At 46.8% G+C, this 16,504-nt stretch overlaps 1 protein-coding gene across 4 annotated transcripts in view; it reads left to right on the top strand.

Annotated features, from left to right (window-relative positions):
• The window catches only part of syt9b (synaptotagmin IXb), a 145,199-nt gene that overhangs the window by 100,661 nt on the left and 28,034 nt on the right, over nt 1-16,504 (top strand). For all 4 annotated transcript variants that reach the window (XR_011933063.1, XM_072466223.1, XM_072466222.1 and 1 more), the window contains exons 4-5: nt 4,493-4,613; nt 5,659-5,830. Coding sequence is in view for 3 of the 4 variants with exons in the window: in XM_072466223.1 (XP_072322324.1) it covers nt 4,493-4,613; nt 5,659-5,830 (293 nt within the window). In the remaining variant the exon portion in view is untranslated. The remainder of the gene's footprint in view (nt 1-4,492; nt 4,614-5,658; nt 5,831-16,504) is intronic.

Genomic DNA, 16,504 nt, shown 5'->3' with positions numbered 1-16,504 from the left:
AGACCCGGGTTCGAATCCAACCGTGGCAGATGGTGAAATTTCAATTCAACATAAATCAGAAATTAAAGACCTAATGATGCCCATGAGACAGTTGTTGATTGTCATAAAAACCCGACTGGTTCACTCCTGTCTTGAGGGAAGGAAATCTGCCATCCTTCCCTGGTCTGGCCTATGTGTGACTTCAGACCTGCAGCAATGTGATCAACTCTTAAATGCCCTCTGAACTGGCCTAGCAAGCCATTCAGTTCAAGGGCAATAGGAATGGGCAATAAATGTTGGACCTGCCTGCGACGCCCACATCCCATGAATAAAAAAATAGAAAAGATGAATTTTCTGGTATTTGTTTGATTACCTTTATAGATCAAGAAGTAATTATACCTCGCTATCCCTTCCTCCACATGTGAAGATAAAATGGATGAGGATATAGTTGTAACAGGTAGAGCGTTTCAAGTTTGTGCTGTGAACATGCTCATGGGCCATATATTCTTTCCCTGTCCTGCACCAATCCAATTATGTGACATCTCTGCTTTTGTATGCTGTGGCCTGCTGGTAGATTTGGAAACTGTTGCTACCTTTGTCTCAGTAAACTAGTATTTTACTAACTTGTAATCTGTATTCCATCAAATTCTGGAACTGTCCACCTCACAGCACTGTGGGGGTGCCTATTGCAGCGGGCAAGAAGGTTCATACAATTTAAGGCAGTTGCCAATGGGCAGTATGCTATGCATTGCCCACATTCAAAAATGAATCAATAACCTTTTTAAAACGTATATCTATTTGGTGAGCTGCCCAGCGTTGTATTCACCTTCAGAGATGGGATTACTGCTTCGGGATAATCTACAAGGAGACTGCAGAGATGAATTGAATACATGATTGTAACTTGTTTTTAAAGCATGTGTCAAAGAAAGAACTTGCATTGCTATTGCACCCTTCACATTCCCAAAATACTTTTTAGTCAATGGTTTGTTCTTTGTTATCTCTACACTTGACTATTTCAATGCACTCCTAACATAAGAACATAAGAACTAGGAACAGGAGTAGGCCATCTGGCCCCTCGAGCCTGCTCCGCCATTCAATGAGATCATGGCTGATCTTTGTGGACTCAGCTCCACTCTCCGGCCCGTACACCATATCCCCGAATCCCTTTATTCTTTAGAAAGGTATCTACCTTTTTCTTTAAAATGTTTAAAGAAGGAGCCTCAACTGCTTCACTAGGCAAGGAATTCCAGAGATTCACAACCCTATGGGTGAAGAAGTTCCTCCTAAACTCGGTCCTAAATCTATTTCCCCTTATTTTGAGGCTATGCCCCCTAGTTCTGCTTTCCCCGACCAGTGGAAACAACCTGCCCGCATCTATCCTATCTATTCCCTTCATAATTTTATGTTTCAATAAGATCCCCCCGCATCCTTCTAAACTCCAATGAGTACAGTCCCAGTCTACTCAACCTCTCATCATAATCTAATCCCCTCAACTCTGGGATCAACCTAGTGAATCTCCTCTGCACTCCCTCCAGTGCCAATATGTCCTTTCTCAGGTAGGGAGACCAAAACTGAACACAATACTCCAGATGTGGCCTCACCAACACCTTATACAATTGCAGCATAACCTCCCTAGTCTTAAACTCCATCCCTCTAGCAATGAAAGACAAAACTCGATTAGCCTTCTTAATCACCTGTTGCACCTGCACACCAACTTTTTGCGACTCGTGCACCAGCACACCCAGGTCCCTCTGCACAGCAGCATGTTTTAACATCTTACCATTTAAATAATAATCCATTCTGCTGTTATTCCTCCCAAAATGGATAGCCTCACATTTGGCAACATTGAATTCCATCTGCCAGACCCTAGCCATTCACCTAACCTATCCAAATCCTTCTGTAGACTTCTGGTATCCTCTGCACTTTTTGCTTTACCACTCACCTTAGTGTCGTCTGCAAACTTTGCCACATTGCACTTGGTCCCCAACTCCAAATCATCTATGTAAATTGTGAACAACTGCGGGCCCAACACTGATCCTTGAGGGACCCCACTAGTTACAGGTTGCCAACCAGAGAAACACCCATTTATCCCCACTCTCTGCTTTCTGTTAGTTAACCAATCCTCTACCCATGCTACCACTTTACCCTCAATGCCATGCATCTTTAGTTTATGCAGCAACCTTTTGTGTGGCACCTTGTCAAAAGCTTTCTGTAAATCCAGATATACCACATCCATTGGCTCCCCGTTATCTACTGCACTGGTAACGTCCTCAAAAAACTCTACCAAATTAGTCAGACACGACCTACCCTTTATGAACCCATGCTGCGTCTGCTCAATGGGACAATTTCCCTCCAGGTGCCCCGCTATTTCCTCCTTAATGATAGATTCCAGCATTTTCCCTACAACTGAAGTTAAGCTTACCGGCCTATAATTACCCGCTTTGTGACGACCTCCTTTTTTAAACAGTGGTGTCACGTTTGCTATTTTCCAATCCTCTGGGACCACCCCAGAGTCTAGTGAATTTTGATAAATTATCACTAGTGCGTTCACTCCTGCTGATCACTCTCTTAAAACTTATTCAAGCCATGTTTCCCATTATCCTAACTTACACCATATCCTGCTCACCCATTTCCCCTGTACTCACTAATCTACATTGGCCTCAGTCAAGCAATGCTTTGATTATACAATTTTCATCCTTGTTTTCAAATCTCTGCACAGTTCATGCCTTCCTATCTTTCTATTCTCCTTGCGTACCACAATCCACTAAGATCTCTACACTATTTGAATTCTGGCCTCTTGTGCATCCCCAATTTTCATCATCCCACTATTGGCGGTTTTATAAGGTCACAAAGGAGTCCACACCGCATAGTTAAAAGAAGCTTAGTTCACTTACAATAACTATTATATGTGTAAGAAGTCTTACAACAACAGGTTAAAGTCCAACAGGTTTGTTTAGAATCACTAGCTTTCGGAGCGTAGCTCCTTCATCGGGCACTCACCTGATGAAGTCGCTACGCTCCGAAAGCTAGTGATTCCAAACAAACCTGTTGGACTTTAACCTGGTGTTGTAAGACTTCTTACTGTGCCCACCCCAGTCCAATGCCTGCATCTCCACATCATATTATATATGTCAGACGGTAGATCCCAACTGCGTCTGCCTTGCCGCTGTCTAACTGGCCGGCTTTATATACCATACAACTAGATATTGGTTAGAGCTCCCTGCCCCCTTAATAGGGGAGCTCGAATTCTACAAGATTAATAATAATAAGATTCACGTGGAAGTTAATTGTTCACACCCCATAACATATAACAGCTGTGCCTTCAGCTGTCTGGACCCTAAGCTCTGGAATTCCCTCCCTGAACACGCTTCCTGTAAACATCTCTCTCTCCTCCTGTCAGACGCTTATTAAAAGCTAATGACCAAGCTTTTGGTTACTCGGCTTGATATTGACTTATGTTGCTCAGTGTCAAATGTTATAACATAGTGCTCGCATAATGGGACATTTTCTATTATAATGGGACGCTATTTGTTTTTGTTACTTTTTTTGTTGTAATGCAAGGTAACGTGACAGCCAATTTGCACACAGCAAGGTCCCACAAACTGCAGTAAGAAAAATTACCAGATAATTGTTTTTTGTGATGTTGCTTGAGGGATAAATATTGGCCAGGACACAAGGGACCCCCTGCTATTCTTGGCAATAGTGCTTTTAGATGTTTCACATCCACTGACAAGTAAGATAGGGGCTCAATTTAATGTCTGATCCAAAATGCAAGACCAAACTTCATTCTGGGTGGTAATGCAAAATGGACAATAGTGAATTGACATCAGTCTTACACTCCATCTGATTGTATTGCCCATTAACAGGGGAAGCATTTGTCTTTTGCAACAAACTCTCATTCTAATTTTCATAGTGCTCATTGAGAATCATGAGGAAACCATTAGACCAATTCCAATTCAACTTTTCTGACCTCTTACAACTTCTTGGCAGCAGCAAAAAGCTTCCAATCATATGGAACAAAAGGGACAAAGCTATAATGTATAAGAGAGCAGGAGAGTTTGTAACCTTCCCGAGTCAAAAATAAAATTCAGGGTGCGCTGAAATATAATCCATTTGAAGGAAATAACATCATTTGCCACAGCATCACTTCAAAATATTATAAATGAGGCGAGATTGTTTTCATAAGAGGTCCTAGACAGATAATTGCATGAGGTAGATAGACTGCCTCAATTTTCTTCCTGTCATATTGTAGCTTATTGTTTCCACTGTAATTTGATTGATGCGATTCCAGTGGCCCATTTATACACCCTTCTGTCAATGATTAGATAAAGGCCAATGAAAATGCATGTAAATAGAGGAAGATGGGATTTCTGAGATCAGATAGAAATATGTCGCCATGCCGATGACTCCCGAGTGATGTAGAAATTGTACACTTCACAGGAGTTAGATGTGCATTTCTAATTATCCATTAAATGAAATCCAGCACCACTCAATTTTGTTTTTAATATTTTAGGATAATGTGGACCTCGGAGACCTGATGTTTTCACTGTGTTATCTCCCCACTGCTGGCCGGCTCACTATCACTGTCATCAAGGCTCGCAATCTTAAGGCCATGGATATAACCGGAGCTTCGGGTAAGAATATTGCATCGGAGAACAGCGGATGTTGAAAAGAGCGATAGTCCAGTAAAAGAGCTACTTGTTTTTAACAAGAACCTTTAACAGAGTAAAATGTCCCTGGGGCACTCCACAGGAGAGTTATCAGCCAATAGTTGACTTCAAACCATACAAAGAGAGATTAGGAGAGAAAGGAGGTAAATTTTAATGAATGCCTTAAAGGATAACAGTGAGCTGGAGAGGTTTATTTAGAGAATTCTGGAGCTTAGGCTCCAGTCAGCTGAACACTTGGTGGAGCTATTATAACTGGGGATGCTCAAGAGGCCAGAATTTTAGAGGATTGTAGAGCTGGAGGAGATTACAGATATAGGGAGGAACGAGGCCATGGAAGCATTTGTAAGCAATAATGAGCATTTTAAAATCGAGGTGAGTTGTACCGTGAACCAATGTCAGCCAGCAAGCTTAAGTGAGGGTGACACGGTGGTGCAGTGGTTAGCACTGCTGCCTCACAGTGCCGAGGACCCAGGTTCGATCCCAGCCCTGCATCACTGTCCAGGTGGAGTTTGCACATTCTCCCAGTGTCGGCGTGGGTTTCACGCCACAGCGCAAAGATGTGCAGGGTAGGTGGATTGGCCACGCTAAATTGCCCCTTAATTAGAAAATGTTTTTAAAAATTAGCGCCAGTTCAGGTTCTGGCAGCAAAGATTTGGATGAAATCGAGTTGATGGCGGATGGAAGATGGGAAGCTAGCCACAGGCGCATTGGAGTAATCAAATGAAAAGGTAAGAACATAAGAACTAGGAGCAGGAGGAGGCCATCTGGCCCCTCGAGCCTGCTCCACCATTCAATGAGATCATGGCTGATCTTTTGTGGACTCAGCTCCACTTTCCGGCCCGAACACCATAACCCTTAATCCCTTTATTCTTCAAAAAACTATCTATCTTTATCTTAAAATGTAACAAAGACATGAATGAGAATTTCAGCTGATGAGCTGAGGCAAAGATGGAAAATGCTGCAAAGGTAAGAGTAGGCGGTCTTATTGACTATCTTGTTGCTCCAACAGATCCGTACGTGAAGATCTCTCTGATGTGCGATGGAAGAAGGTTGAAGAAGAGGAAAACATCAACAAAGAGAAACACATTAAACCCTGTGTATAATGAAGCCATAGTCTTTGATGTTCCCCCTGAAAATATTGACCAAATTAGCTTGTTAATAGCTGTCATGGATTACGATCGGTGAGATACCTGTTTAAAAATATAGTATCAATAGCTGATTATTACAGTAACAGAAAGTCTGCTAAACAGAAAGTACACAAGGTCAGTTAACATCTGAAAGGAGAAAACAAACGGGTTAAGGTCCTGGGTGTGAATCCTTTGTCATTATTGAAAAGCAAAACTGCACAAAATAATATTTTGCTTTTCAATTCTTGATTCTGATGAAGAAAAGGCTCCACTCTTTTCTCATTTTAGGTGCGAATAGACCTGCTGTGTATTTCCAGCATGTTTTATTGTCCAGTACTTACAATTAATTACCTCTACAGTCCATGTTGTGTAGGTACATCCACAGTGCTTTTAGAAAGGGAGTTGCAGGATTTTCACCCAGCGGCAGTGAAGGAACGCGATATACAAAAGAACAAAGAACAAAGAAATGTACAGCACAGGAACAGGCCCTTCGGCCCGCCAAGCCCGTGCCGACCATGCTGCCCGACTAAACTACAATCTTCTACACTTCCTGGGTCCGTATCCCTCTATTCCCATCCTATTCATGTATTTGTCAAGATGCCCCTTAAATGTCACTATCGTCCCTGCTTCCACCACCTCCTCCAGTAGCGAGTTCCAGGCACCCACTACCCTCTGTGGAAAAAAACTTGCTTCGTACATCTACTCTAAACCTTGCCCCTCTCACCTTAAACCTATGCCCCATAGTAATTGACCCCTCTACCCTGGAGAAAAGCCTCTGACTATCCACTCTGTCTATGCCCCTCATAATTTTGTAGACCTCTATTAGGTCGCCCCTCAACCTCCGTTGTTCCAGTGAGAACAAACCGAGTTTATTCAACCGCTCCTCATAGCTAATGCCCTCCATACCAGGCAACATTCTGGTAAATCTCTTCTGCACCCTCTCTAAAGCCTCCACATCCTTCTGGTAGTGTGGCGACCAGAATTGAACACGATACTCCAAGTGTGGCCTAACTAAGGTTCTATACAGCTGCAACATGACTTGCCATTTCTTATACTCAATGCCACGGCCAATGAAGGCAAGCATGCCCTATGCCTTCTTGACTACCTTCTCCACCTGTGTTGCCCCTTTCAGTGACCCGTGGACCAGTACTCCTAGATCTCTCTGACTTTCAATACTCTTGAGGGTTCTACCATTCACTGTATATTCTCTACCTGCATTAGACCTTCCAAAATGAATTACCTCACATTTGTCCGGATTAAACTCCATCTCCCATCTCTCTGCCCAAGTCTCCAAACAATCTAAATCCTGCTGTATCCTCTGACAGTCCTCATCCGCAATTCCACCAACCTTTGTGTCGTCTGCAAACTTACTAATCAGACCAGTTACATTTTCCTCCAAATCATTTATATATACTACAAACAGCAAAGGTCCCAGCACTGATCCCTGCGGAATACCACTGGTCACAGCCCTCCAATTAGAAAAGCATCCTTCCTTTGCTACTCTCTGCCTTCTATGGCCTAGCCAGTTCTGTATCCACCTTGCCAGCTCACCCCTGATCCCGTGTGACTTCACCTTTTGTACTAGTCTACCATGAGGGACCTTGTCAAAGGCCTTACTGAAGTCCATATAGACAACATCCACTGCCCTACCTGCATCAAACATCTTTGTGACCTCCTCGAAAAACTCTGTCAAGTTAGTGAGACACGACCTCGCCTTCACAAAACCATGCTACCTCTCACTAATACGTCCAGTTGCTTCCAAATGGGAGTAGATCCTGTCTCGAAGAATTCTCTCCAGTAATTTCCCTACCACTGAAGTAAGGCTCACCGGCCTGTAGTTCCCTGGATTATCCTTGCTACCCTTCTGAAACAGAGGAACAACATTGGCTATTCTCCAGTCCTCCGGGACATCACCTGAAGACAGTGAGGATCCAAAGATTTCTGTCAAGGCCTCAGCAATTTCCTCTCCAGCCTCCTTCAGTATTCTGGGGTAGATCCCATCAGGCCCTGGGGACTTATCTACCTTAATATTTTTTAAGACGCCCAACACCTCGTCTTTTTGGATCTCAATGTGACCCAGGCTATCTACACACCCGTCTCCAGACTCAACATCTACTAATTCATTCTCTTTGGTGAATACTGATGCAAAGTATTCATTTAGTACCTCGCCCATTTCCTCTGGCTCCACACATAGATTCCCTTGCCTATCCTACAGTGAGCCAACCCTTTCCCTGGCTACCCTCTTGCTTTTTATGTACGTGTAAAAAGCCTTGGGAATTTCCTTAACCCTATTTGCCAATGACTTTTCGTGACCCCTTCTAGCCCTCCTGACTCCTTGCTTAAGTTCCTTCCTACTTTCCTTATATTCCACACAGGCTTCGTCTGTTCCCAGCCTTTTAGCCCTGACAAATGCCTCCTTTTTCTTTTTGACGAGGCCTACAATATCTCTCGTTATCCAAGGTTCCCGAAAATTGCCGTATTTATCCTTCTTCCTCACAGGAACATGCCGGTCCTGAATTCCTTTCAACTGACACTTGAAAGCCTCCCACATGTCAGATGTTGATTTACCCTCAAACATCCGCCCCCAATCTAGGTTCTTCAATTCCCGCCTAATATTGTTATAATTAGCCTTCCTCTAATTTAGCACATTCATCCTAGGACCACTCTTATCCTTGTCCACCAGCACTTTAAAACTTACTGAATTGTGGTCACTGTTCCCGAAATGCTCCCCTACTGAAATTTCTACCACCTGGCCGGGCTCATTCCGCAATACCAGGTCCAGTACCGCCCCTTCCCTCGTTAGACTGTCTACATATTGTTTTAAGAAGCCCCCCTGGATGCTCCTTACAAACTCTGCCCCGTCTAAGCCCCTGGCACTAAGTGACTCCCAGTCAATATTGGGGAAGTTGAAGTCTCCCAACACCACAACCTTGTTGTTTTTACTCTTTTCCAAAATCTGCCTACCTATCTGCTCCTCTATCTCCCGCTGGCTGTTGGGAGGCCTGTAGTAAACCCCCAACATTGTGATTGCACCATTCTTATTCCTGATCTCTACCCATATAGCCTCACTGCCCTCTGAGGTGCCCTCCCGTAGTACAGCTGCGATATTCTCCCTAACCAGTAGTGCAACTCCGCCACCCCTTTTACATCCCCCTCTATCCCACCTGAAACATCTAAATCCTGGAACGTTTAGCTGCCAATCCTGCCCTTCCCTCAACCAAGTCTCTGTAATGGCAACAACATCATAGTTCCAAGTACTAATCCAAGCTCTAAGTTCATCTGCCTTACCCGTAATCCTTCTTGCATTAAAACATATGCACTTCAGGCCACCAGACCTGCTGTGTTCAGCAACTTCTCCCTGTCTGCTCTGCCTCAGAGCCACACTGTCCCTATTCCCTAGTTCTCCCTCAATGCTCTCACCTTCTGACCTATTGCTCCCGTGCCCACCCCCCTGCCATACTAGTTTAAACCCTCCCGTGTGACACTAGCAAACCTCGCGGCCAGGATATTTATGCCTCTCCAGTTTAGATGCAACCCGTCCTTCTTATATAGGTCACACCTGCCCCGGAAGAGCTCCCAGTGGTCCAGATAATGGAAACCCTCCCTCCTACACCAGCTGTTTAGCCACGTGTTTAGCTGCTCTATCTTCCTATTTCTAGCCTCACTGGCACGTGGCACAGGGAGTAATCCCGAGATTACAACCCTAGAGATCCTGCCTTTTAACTTTCTGCCTAGCTCCCTGAACTCCTGCTGCAGGACCTCATGCCCCTTCCTGCCTATGTCGTTAGTACCAATATGTACAACGACCTCTGCCTGTTTGCCCTTCCCCCTTCAGGATGCCCTCTACCTGTTCGGAGACATCCTGGACCCTGGCACCAGTAGGCAACATACCATCCTTGAGTCTCTTTCACGTCCACAGAAGCGCCTATCTGTGCCCCTGACTATTGAGTCCCCTATTACTATTGCTCTTCTGCGCTTTGACCCTCCCTTCTGAATATCAGAGCCAGCCGTGGTGCCACTGCTCTGGCTGCTGCTGTTTTCCCCTGATAAGCTATCCCCCCAACAGTATCCAAAGGGGTATAACTGTTCGAGAGGGGGACAACCACATGGGATTCCTGCACTGACTGCCTGCCCTTTCTGGGCTGGTTTCTCTGCCTGCACCTTGGATGTGACCACATTTATATAACTGCGATCTATGATGCTTTCCACCACCTGCATGCTCCTAAGTGCATCCAATTGCTGCTCCGCTCCGACTCGCAGCTCCCGCTCTTTTTAAATCTCCGCTCCGACTCTCAGCTCCCGCTCTTTTTAAATCTCCGCTCCGACTCTCAGCTCCTGCTCTTTTTAAATCTCCGCTCCGACTCGCAGCTCCCGCACTTTTTAAATCTCCGCTCCGACTCGCAGCTCCCGCGCTTTTTAAATCTCCGCTCCGACTCACAGCTCCCGCTCTTTTTAAATCTCCGCTCCGACTCGCAGCTCCCGCTCTTTTTAAATCTCCGCTCCGACTCGCAGCTCCCACGCTTTTTAAATCTCCGCTCCGACTCGCAGCTCCCGCGCTTTTTAAATCTCCGCTCCGACTCGCAGCTCCCGCTCTTTTTAAATCTCCGCTCCGACTCGCAGCTTCCACGTTTTTTAAATCTCGGCTCCGACTCTCAGCTCCCGCGCTTTTTAAATCTCCGCTCCGACTCGCAGCTCCCGCTCTTTTTAAATCTCCGCCCCGCTCTTTTTAAATCTCCGCTCCGACTCTCAGCTCCCGCTCTTTTTAAATCTCCGCTCCGACTCACAGCTCCCGCTCTTTTAAAATCTCCGCTCCGACTCGCAGCTCCCGCGCTTTTTAAATCTCGGCTCCGACTCGCAGCTCCCACCCTTTTTAAATCTCCGCTCCGACTTGCAGCTCCCGCGCTTTTTAAATCTCGGCTCCGATTCGCAGCTCCCGCTCTTTTTAAATCTCTGCTCCGTCTCGCAGCTCCCGCGCTTTTTAAATCTCTGCTCCGACTCACAGCTCCCGCTCTTTTTAAATCTCCGCTCCGACTCTCAGCTCCCACACTTTTTAAATCTCTGCTCCGACTCGCAGCTCCCGCTCTTTTTAAATCTCCGCTCCGACTCTCAGCTCCCGCTCTTTTTAAATCTCCGCTCCGACTCGCAGCTGCCGCTCTTTTTAAATCTCCGCTCCGACTCGCAGCTCCCGCTCTTTTTAAATCTCCGCTCCGACTCGCAGCTCCCGCTCTTTTTAAATCTCCGCTCCGACTCGCAGCTCCCACGCTTTTTAAATCTCCGCTCCGACTCGCAGCTCCCGCTCTTTTTAAGACTCCGCCCAGCTCTTTTTAAATCTCCGCTCCGACTCTCAGCTCCCGCTCTTTTTAAATCTCCGCTCCGACTCGCAGCTCCCGCTCTTTTTAAATCTCCACTCCAACTCACAGCTCCCGCGCTTTTTAAATCTCCGCTCCGACTCGCAGCTCCCGCTCTTTTTAAATCTCCGCCCCGCTCTTTTTAAATCTCCACTCTTTTCTCATTTTAGGTGCGAATAGACCTGCTGTGTATTTCCAGCATGTTTTATTGTCCAGTACTTACAATTAATTACCTCTACAGTCCATGTTGTGTAGGTACATCCACAGTGCTTTTAGAAAGGGAGTTGCAGGATTTTCACCCAGCGGCAGTGAAGGAACGCGATATACAAAAGAACAAAGAACAAAGAAATGTACAGCACAGGAACAGGCCCTTCGGCCCGCCAAGCCCGTGCCGACCATGCTGCCCGACTAAACTACAATCTTCTACACTTCCTGGGTCCGTATCCCTCTATTCCCATCCTATTCATGTATTTGTCAAGATGCCCCTTAAATGTCACTATCGTCCCTGCTTCCACCACCTCCTCCAGTAGCGAGTTCCAGGCACCCACTACCCTCTGTGGAAAAAAACTTGCTTCGTACATCTACTCTAAACCTTGCCCCTCTCACCTTAAACCTATGCCCCATAGTAATTGACCCCTCTACCCTGGAGAAAAGCCTCTGACTATCCACTCTGTCTATGCCCCTCATAATTTTGTAGACCTCTATTAGGTCGCCCCTCAACCTCCGTTGTTCCAGTGAGAACAAACCGAGTTTATTCAACCGCTCCTCATAGCTAATGCCCTCCATACCAGGCAACATTCTGGTAAATCTCTTCTGCACCCTCTCTAAAGCCTCCACATCCTTCTGGTAGTGTGGCGACCAGAATTGAACACGATACTCCAAGTGTGGCCTAACTAAGGTTCTATACAGCTGCAACATGACTTGCCATTTCTTATACTCAATGCCACGGCCAATGAAGGCAAGCATGCCCTATGCCTTCTTGACTACCTTCTCCACCTGTGTTGCCCCTTTCAGTGACCCGTGGACCAGTACTCCTAGATCTCTCTGACTTTCAATACTCTTGAGGGTTCTACCATTCACTGTATATTCTCTACCTGCATTAGACCTTCCAAAATGAATTACCTCACATTTGTCCGGATTAAACTCCATCTCCCATCTCTCTGCCCAAGTCTCCAAACAATCTAAATCCTGCTGTATCCTCTGACAGTCCTCATCCGCAATTCCACCAACCTTTGTGTCGTCTGCAAACTTACTAATCAGACCAGTTACATTTTCCTCCAAATCATTTATATATACTACAAACAGCAAAGGTCCCAGCACTGATCCCTGCGGAATACCACTGGTCACAGCCCTCCAATTAGAAAAGCATCCTTCCTTTGCTACTCTCTGCCTTCTATGGCCTAGCCAGTTCTGTATCCACCTTGCCAGCTCACCCCTGATCCCGTGTGACTTCACCTTTTGTACTAGTCTACCATGAGGGACCTTGTCAAAGGCCTTACTGAAGTCCATATAGACAACATCCACTGCCCTACCTGCATCAAACATCTTTGTGACCTCCTCGAAAAACTCTGTCAAGTTAGTGAGACACGACCTCGCCTTCACAAAACCATGCTACCTCTCACTAATACGTCCAGTTGCTTCCAAATGGGAGTAGATCCTGTCTCGAAGAATTCTCTCCAGTAATTTCCCTACCACTGAAGTAAGGCTCACCGGCCTGTAGTTCCCTGGATTATCCTTGCTACCCTTCTGAAACAGAGGAACAACATTGGCTATTCTCCAGTCCTCCGGGACATCACCTGAAGACAGTGAGGATCCAAAGATTTCTGTCAAGGCCTCAGCAATTTCCTCTCCAGCCTCCTTCAGTATTCTGGGGTAGATCCCATCAGGCCCTGGGGACTTATCTACCTTAATATTTTTTAAGACGCCCAACACCTCGTCTTTTTGGATCTCAATGTGACCCAGGCTATCTACACACCCGTCTCCAGACTCAACATCTACTAATTCATTCTCTTTGGTGAATACTGATGCAAAGTATTCATTTAGTACCTCGCCCATTTCCTCTGGCTCCACACATAGATTCCCTTGCCTATCCTACAGTGAGCCAACCCTTTCCCTGGCTACCCTCTTGCTTTTTATGTACGTGTAAAAAGCCTTGGGAATTTCCTTAACCCTATTTGCCAATGACTTTTCGTGACCCCTTCTAGCCCTCCTGACTCCTTGCTTAAGTTCCTTCCTACTTTCCTTATATTCCACACAGGCTTCGTCTGTTCCCAGCCTTTTAGCCCTGACAAATGCCTCCTTTTTCTTTTTGACGAGGCCTACAATATCTCTCGTTATCCAAGGTTCCCGAAAATTGCCGTATTTATCCTTCTTCCTCACAGGAACATGCCGGTCCTGAATTCCTTTCAACTGACACTTGAAAGCCTCCCACATGTCAGATGTTGATTTACCCTCAAACATCCGCCCCCAATCTAGGTTCTTCAATTCCCGCCTAATATTGTTATAATTAGCCTTCCTCTAATTTAGCACATTCATCCTAGGACCACTCTTATCCTTGTCCACCAGCACTTTAAAACTTACTGAATTGTGGTCACTGTTCCCGAAATGCTCCCCTACTGAAATTTCTACCACCTGGCCGGGCTCATTCCGCAATACCAGGTCCAGTACCGCCCCTTCCCTCGTTAGACTGTCTACATATTGTTTTAAGAAGCCCCCCTGGATGCTCCTTACAAACTCTGCCCCGTCTAAGCCCCTGGCACTAAGTGACTCCCAGTCAATATTGGGGAAGTTGAAGTCTCCCAACACCACAACCTTGTTGTTTTTACTCTTTTCCAAAATCTGCCTACCTATCTGCTCCTCTATCTCCCGCTGGCTGTTGGGAGGCCTGTAGTAAACCCCCAACATTGTGATTGCACCATTCTTATTCCTGATCTCTACCCATATAGCCTCACTGCCCTCTGAGGTGCCCTCCCGTAGTACAGCTGCGATATTCTCCCTAACCAGTAGTGCAACTCCGCCACCCCTTTTACATCCCCCTCTATCCCACCTGAAACATCTAAATCCTGGAACGTTTAGCTGCCAATCCTGCCCTTCCCTCAACCAAGTCTCTGTAATGGCAACAACATCATAGTTCCAAGTACTAATCCAAGCTCTAAGTTCATCTGCCTTACCCGTAATCCTTCTTGCATTAAAACATATGCACTTCAGGCCACCAGACCTGCTGTGTTCAGCAACTTCTCCCTGTCTGCTCTGCCTCAGAGCCACACTGTCCCTATTCCCTAGTTCTCCCTCAATGCTCTCACCTTCTGACCTATTGCTCCCGTGCCCACCCCCCTGCCATACTAGTTTAAACCCTCCCGTGTGACACTAGCAAACCTCGCGGCCAGGATATTTATGCCTCTCCAGTTTAGATGCAACCCGTCCTTCTTATATAGGTCACACCTGCCCCGGAAGAGCTCCCAGTGGTCCAGATAATGGAAACCCTCCCTCCTACACCAGCTGTTTAGCCACGTGTTTAGCTGCTCTATCTTCCTATTTCTAGCCTCACTGGCACGTGGCACAGGGAGTAATCCCGAGATTACAACCCTAGAGATCCTGCCTTTTAACTTTCTGCCTAGCTCCCTGAACTCCTGCTGCAGGACCTCATGCCCCTTCCTGCCTATGTCGTTAGTACCAATATGTACAACGACCTCTGCCTGTTTGCCCTTCCCCCTTCAGGATGCCCTCTACCTGTTCGGAGACATCCTGGACCCTGGCACCAGTAGGCAACATACCATCCTTGAGTCTCTTTCACGTCCACAGAAGCGCCTATCTGTGCCCCTGACTATTGAGTCCCCTATTACTATTGCTCTTCTGCGCTTTGACCCTCCCTTCTGAATATCAGAGCCAGCCGTGGTGCCACTGCTCTGGCTGCTGCTGTTTTCCCCTGATAAGCTATCCCCCCAACAGTATCCAAAGGGGTATAACTGTTCGAGAGGGGGACAACCACATGGGATTCCTGCACTGACTGCCTGCCCTTTCTGGGCTGGTTTCTCTGCCTGCACCTTGGATGTGACCACATTTATATAACTGCGATCTATGATGCTTTCCACCACCTGCATGCTCCTAAGTGCATCCAATTGCTGCTCCGCTCCGACTCGCAGCTCCCGCTCTTTTTAAATCTCCGCTCCGACTCTCAGCTCCCGCTCTTTTTAAATCTCCGCTCCGACTCTCAGCTCCTGCTCTTTTTAAATCTCCGCTCCGACTCGCAGCTCCCGCACTTTTTAAATCTCCGCTCCGACTCGCAGCTCCCGCGCTTTTTAAATCTCCGCTCCGACTCACAGCTCCCGCTCTTTTTAAATCTCCGCTCCGACTCGCAGCTCCCGCTCTTTTTAAATCTCCGCTCCGACTCGCAGCTCCCACGCTTTTTAAATCTCCGCTCCGACTCGCAGCTCCCGCGCTTTTTAAATCTCCGCTCCGACTCGCAGCTCCCGCTCTTTTTAAATCTCCGCTCCGACTCGCAGCTTCCACGTTTTTTAAATCTCGGCTCCGACTCTCAGCTCCCGCGCTTTTTAAATCTCCGCTCCGACTCGCAGCTCCCGCTCTTTTTAAATCTCCGCCCCGCTCTTTTTAAATCTCCGCTCCGACTCTCAGCTCCCGCTCTTTTTAAATCTCCGCTCCGACTCACAGCTCCCGCTCTTTTAAAATCTCCGCTCCGACTCGCAGCTCCCGCGCTTTTTAAATCTCGGCTCCGACTCGCAGCTCCCACCCTTTTTAAATCTCCGCTCCGACTTGCAGCTCCCGCGCTTTTTAAATCTCGGCTCCGATTCGCAGCTCCCGCTCTTTTTAAATCTCTGCTCCGTCTCGCAGCTCCCGCGCTTTTTAAATCTCTGCTCCGACTCACAGCTCCCGCTCTTTTTAAATCTCCGCTCCGACTCTCAGCTCCCACACTTTTTAAATCTCTGCTCCGACTCGCAGCTCCCGCTCTTTTTAAATCTCCGCTCCGACTCTCAGCTCCCGCTCTTTTTAAATCTCCGCTCCGACTCGCAGCTGCCGCTCTTTTTAAATCTCCGCTCCGACTCGCAGCTCCCGCTCTTTTTAAATCTCCGCTCCGACTCGCAGCTCCCGCTCTTTTTAAATCTCCGCTCCGACTCGCAGCTCCCACGCTTTTTAAATCTCCGCTCCGACTCGCAGCTCCCGCTCTTTTTAAGACTCCGCCCAGCTCTTTTTAAATCTCCGCTCCGACTCTCAGCTCCCGCTCTTTTTAAATCTCCGCTCCGACTCGCAGCTCCCGCTCTTTTTAAATCTCCACTCCAACTCACAGCTCCCGCGCTTTTTAAATCTCCGCTCCGACTCGCAGCTCCCGCTCTTTTTAAATCTCCGCCCCGCTCTTTTTAAATCT

Source organism: Scyliorhinus torazame, chromosome 10 (genome assembly GCF_047496885.1).
Source record: "Scyliorhinus torazame isolate Kashiwa2021f chromosome 10, sScyTor2.1, whole genome shotgun sequence".
Classification (NCBI taxonomy): domain Eukaryota; kingdom Metazoa; phylum Chordata; class Chondrichthyes; order Carcharhiniformes; family Scyliorhinidae; genus Scyliorhinus; species Scyliorhinus torazame.
The sequence above is the reverse complement of the archived record's forward strand: the minus strand, read 5'-3'. Positions and strand labels throughout refer to the sequence as shown.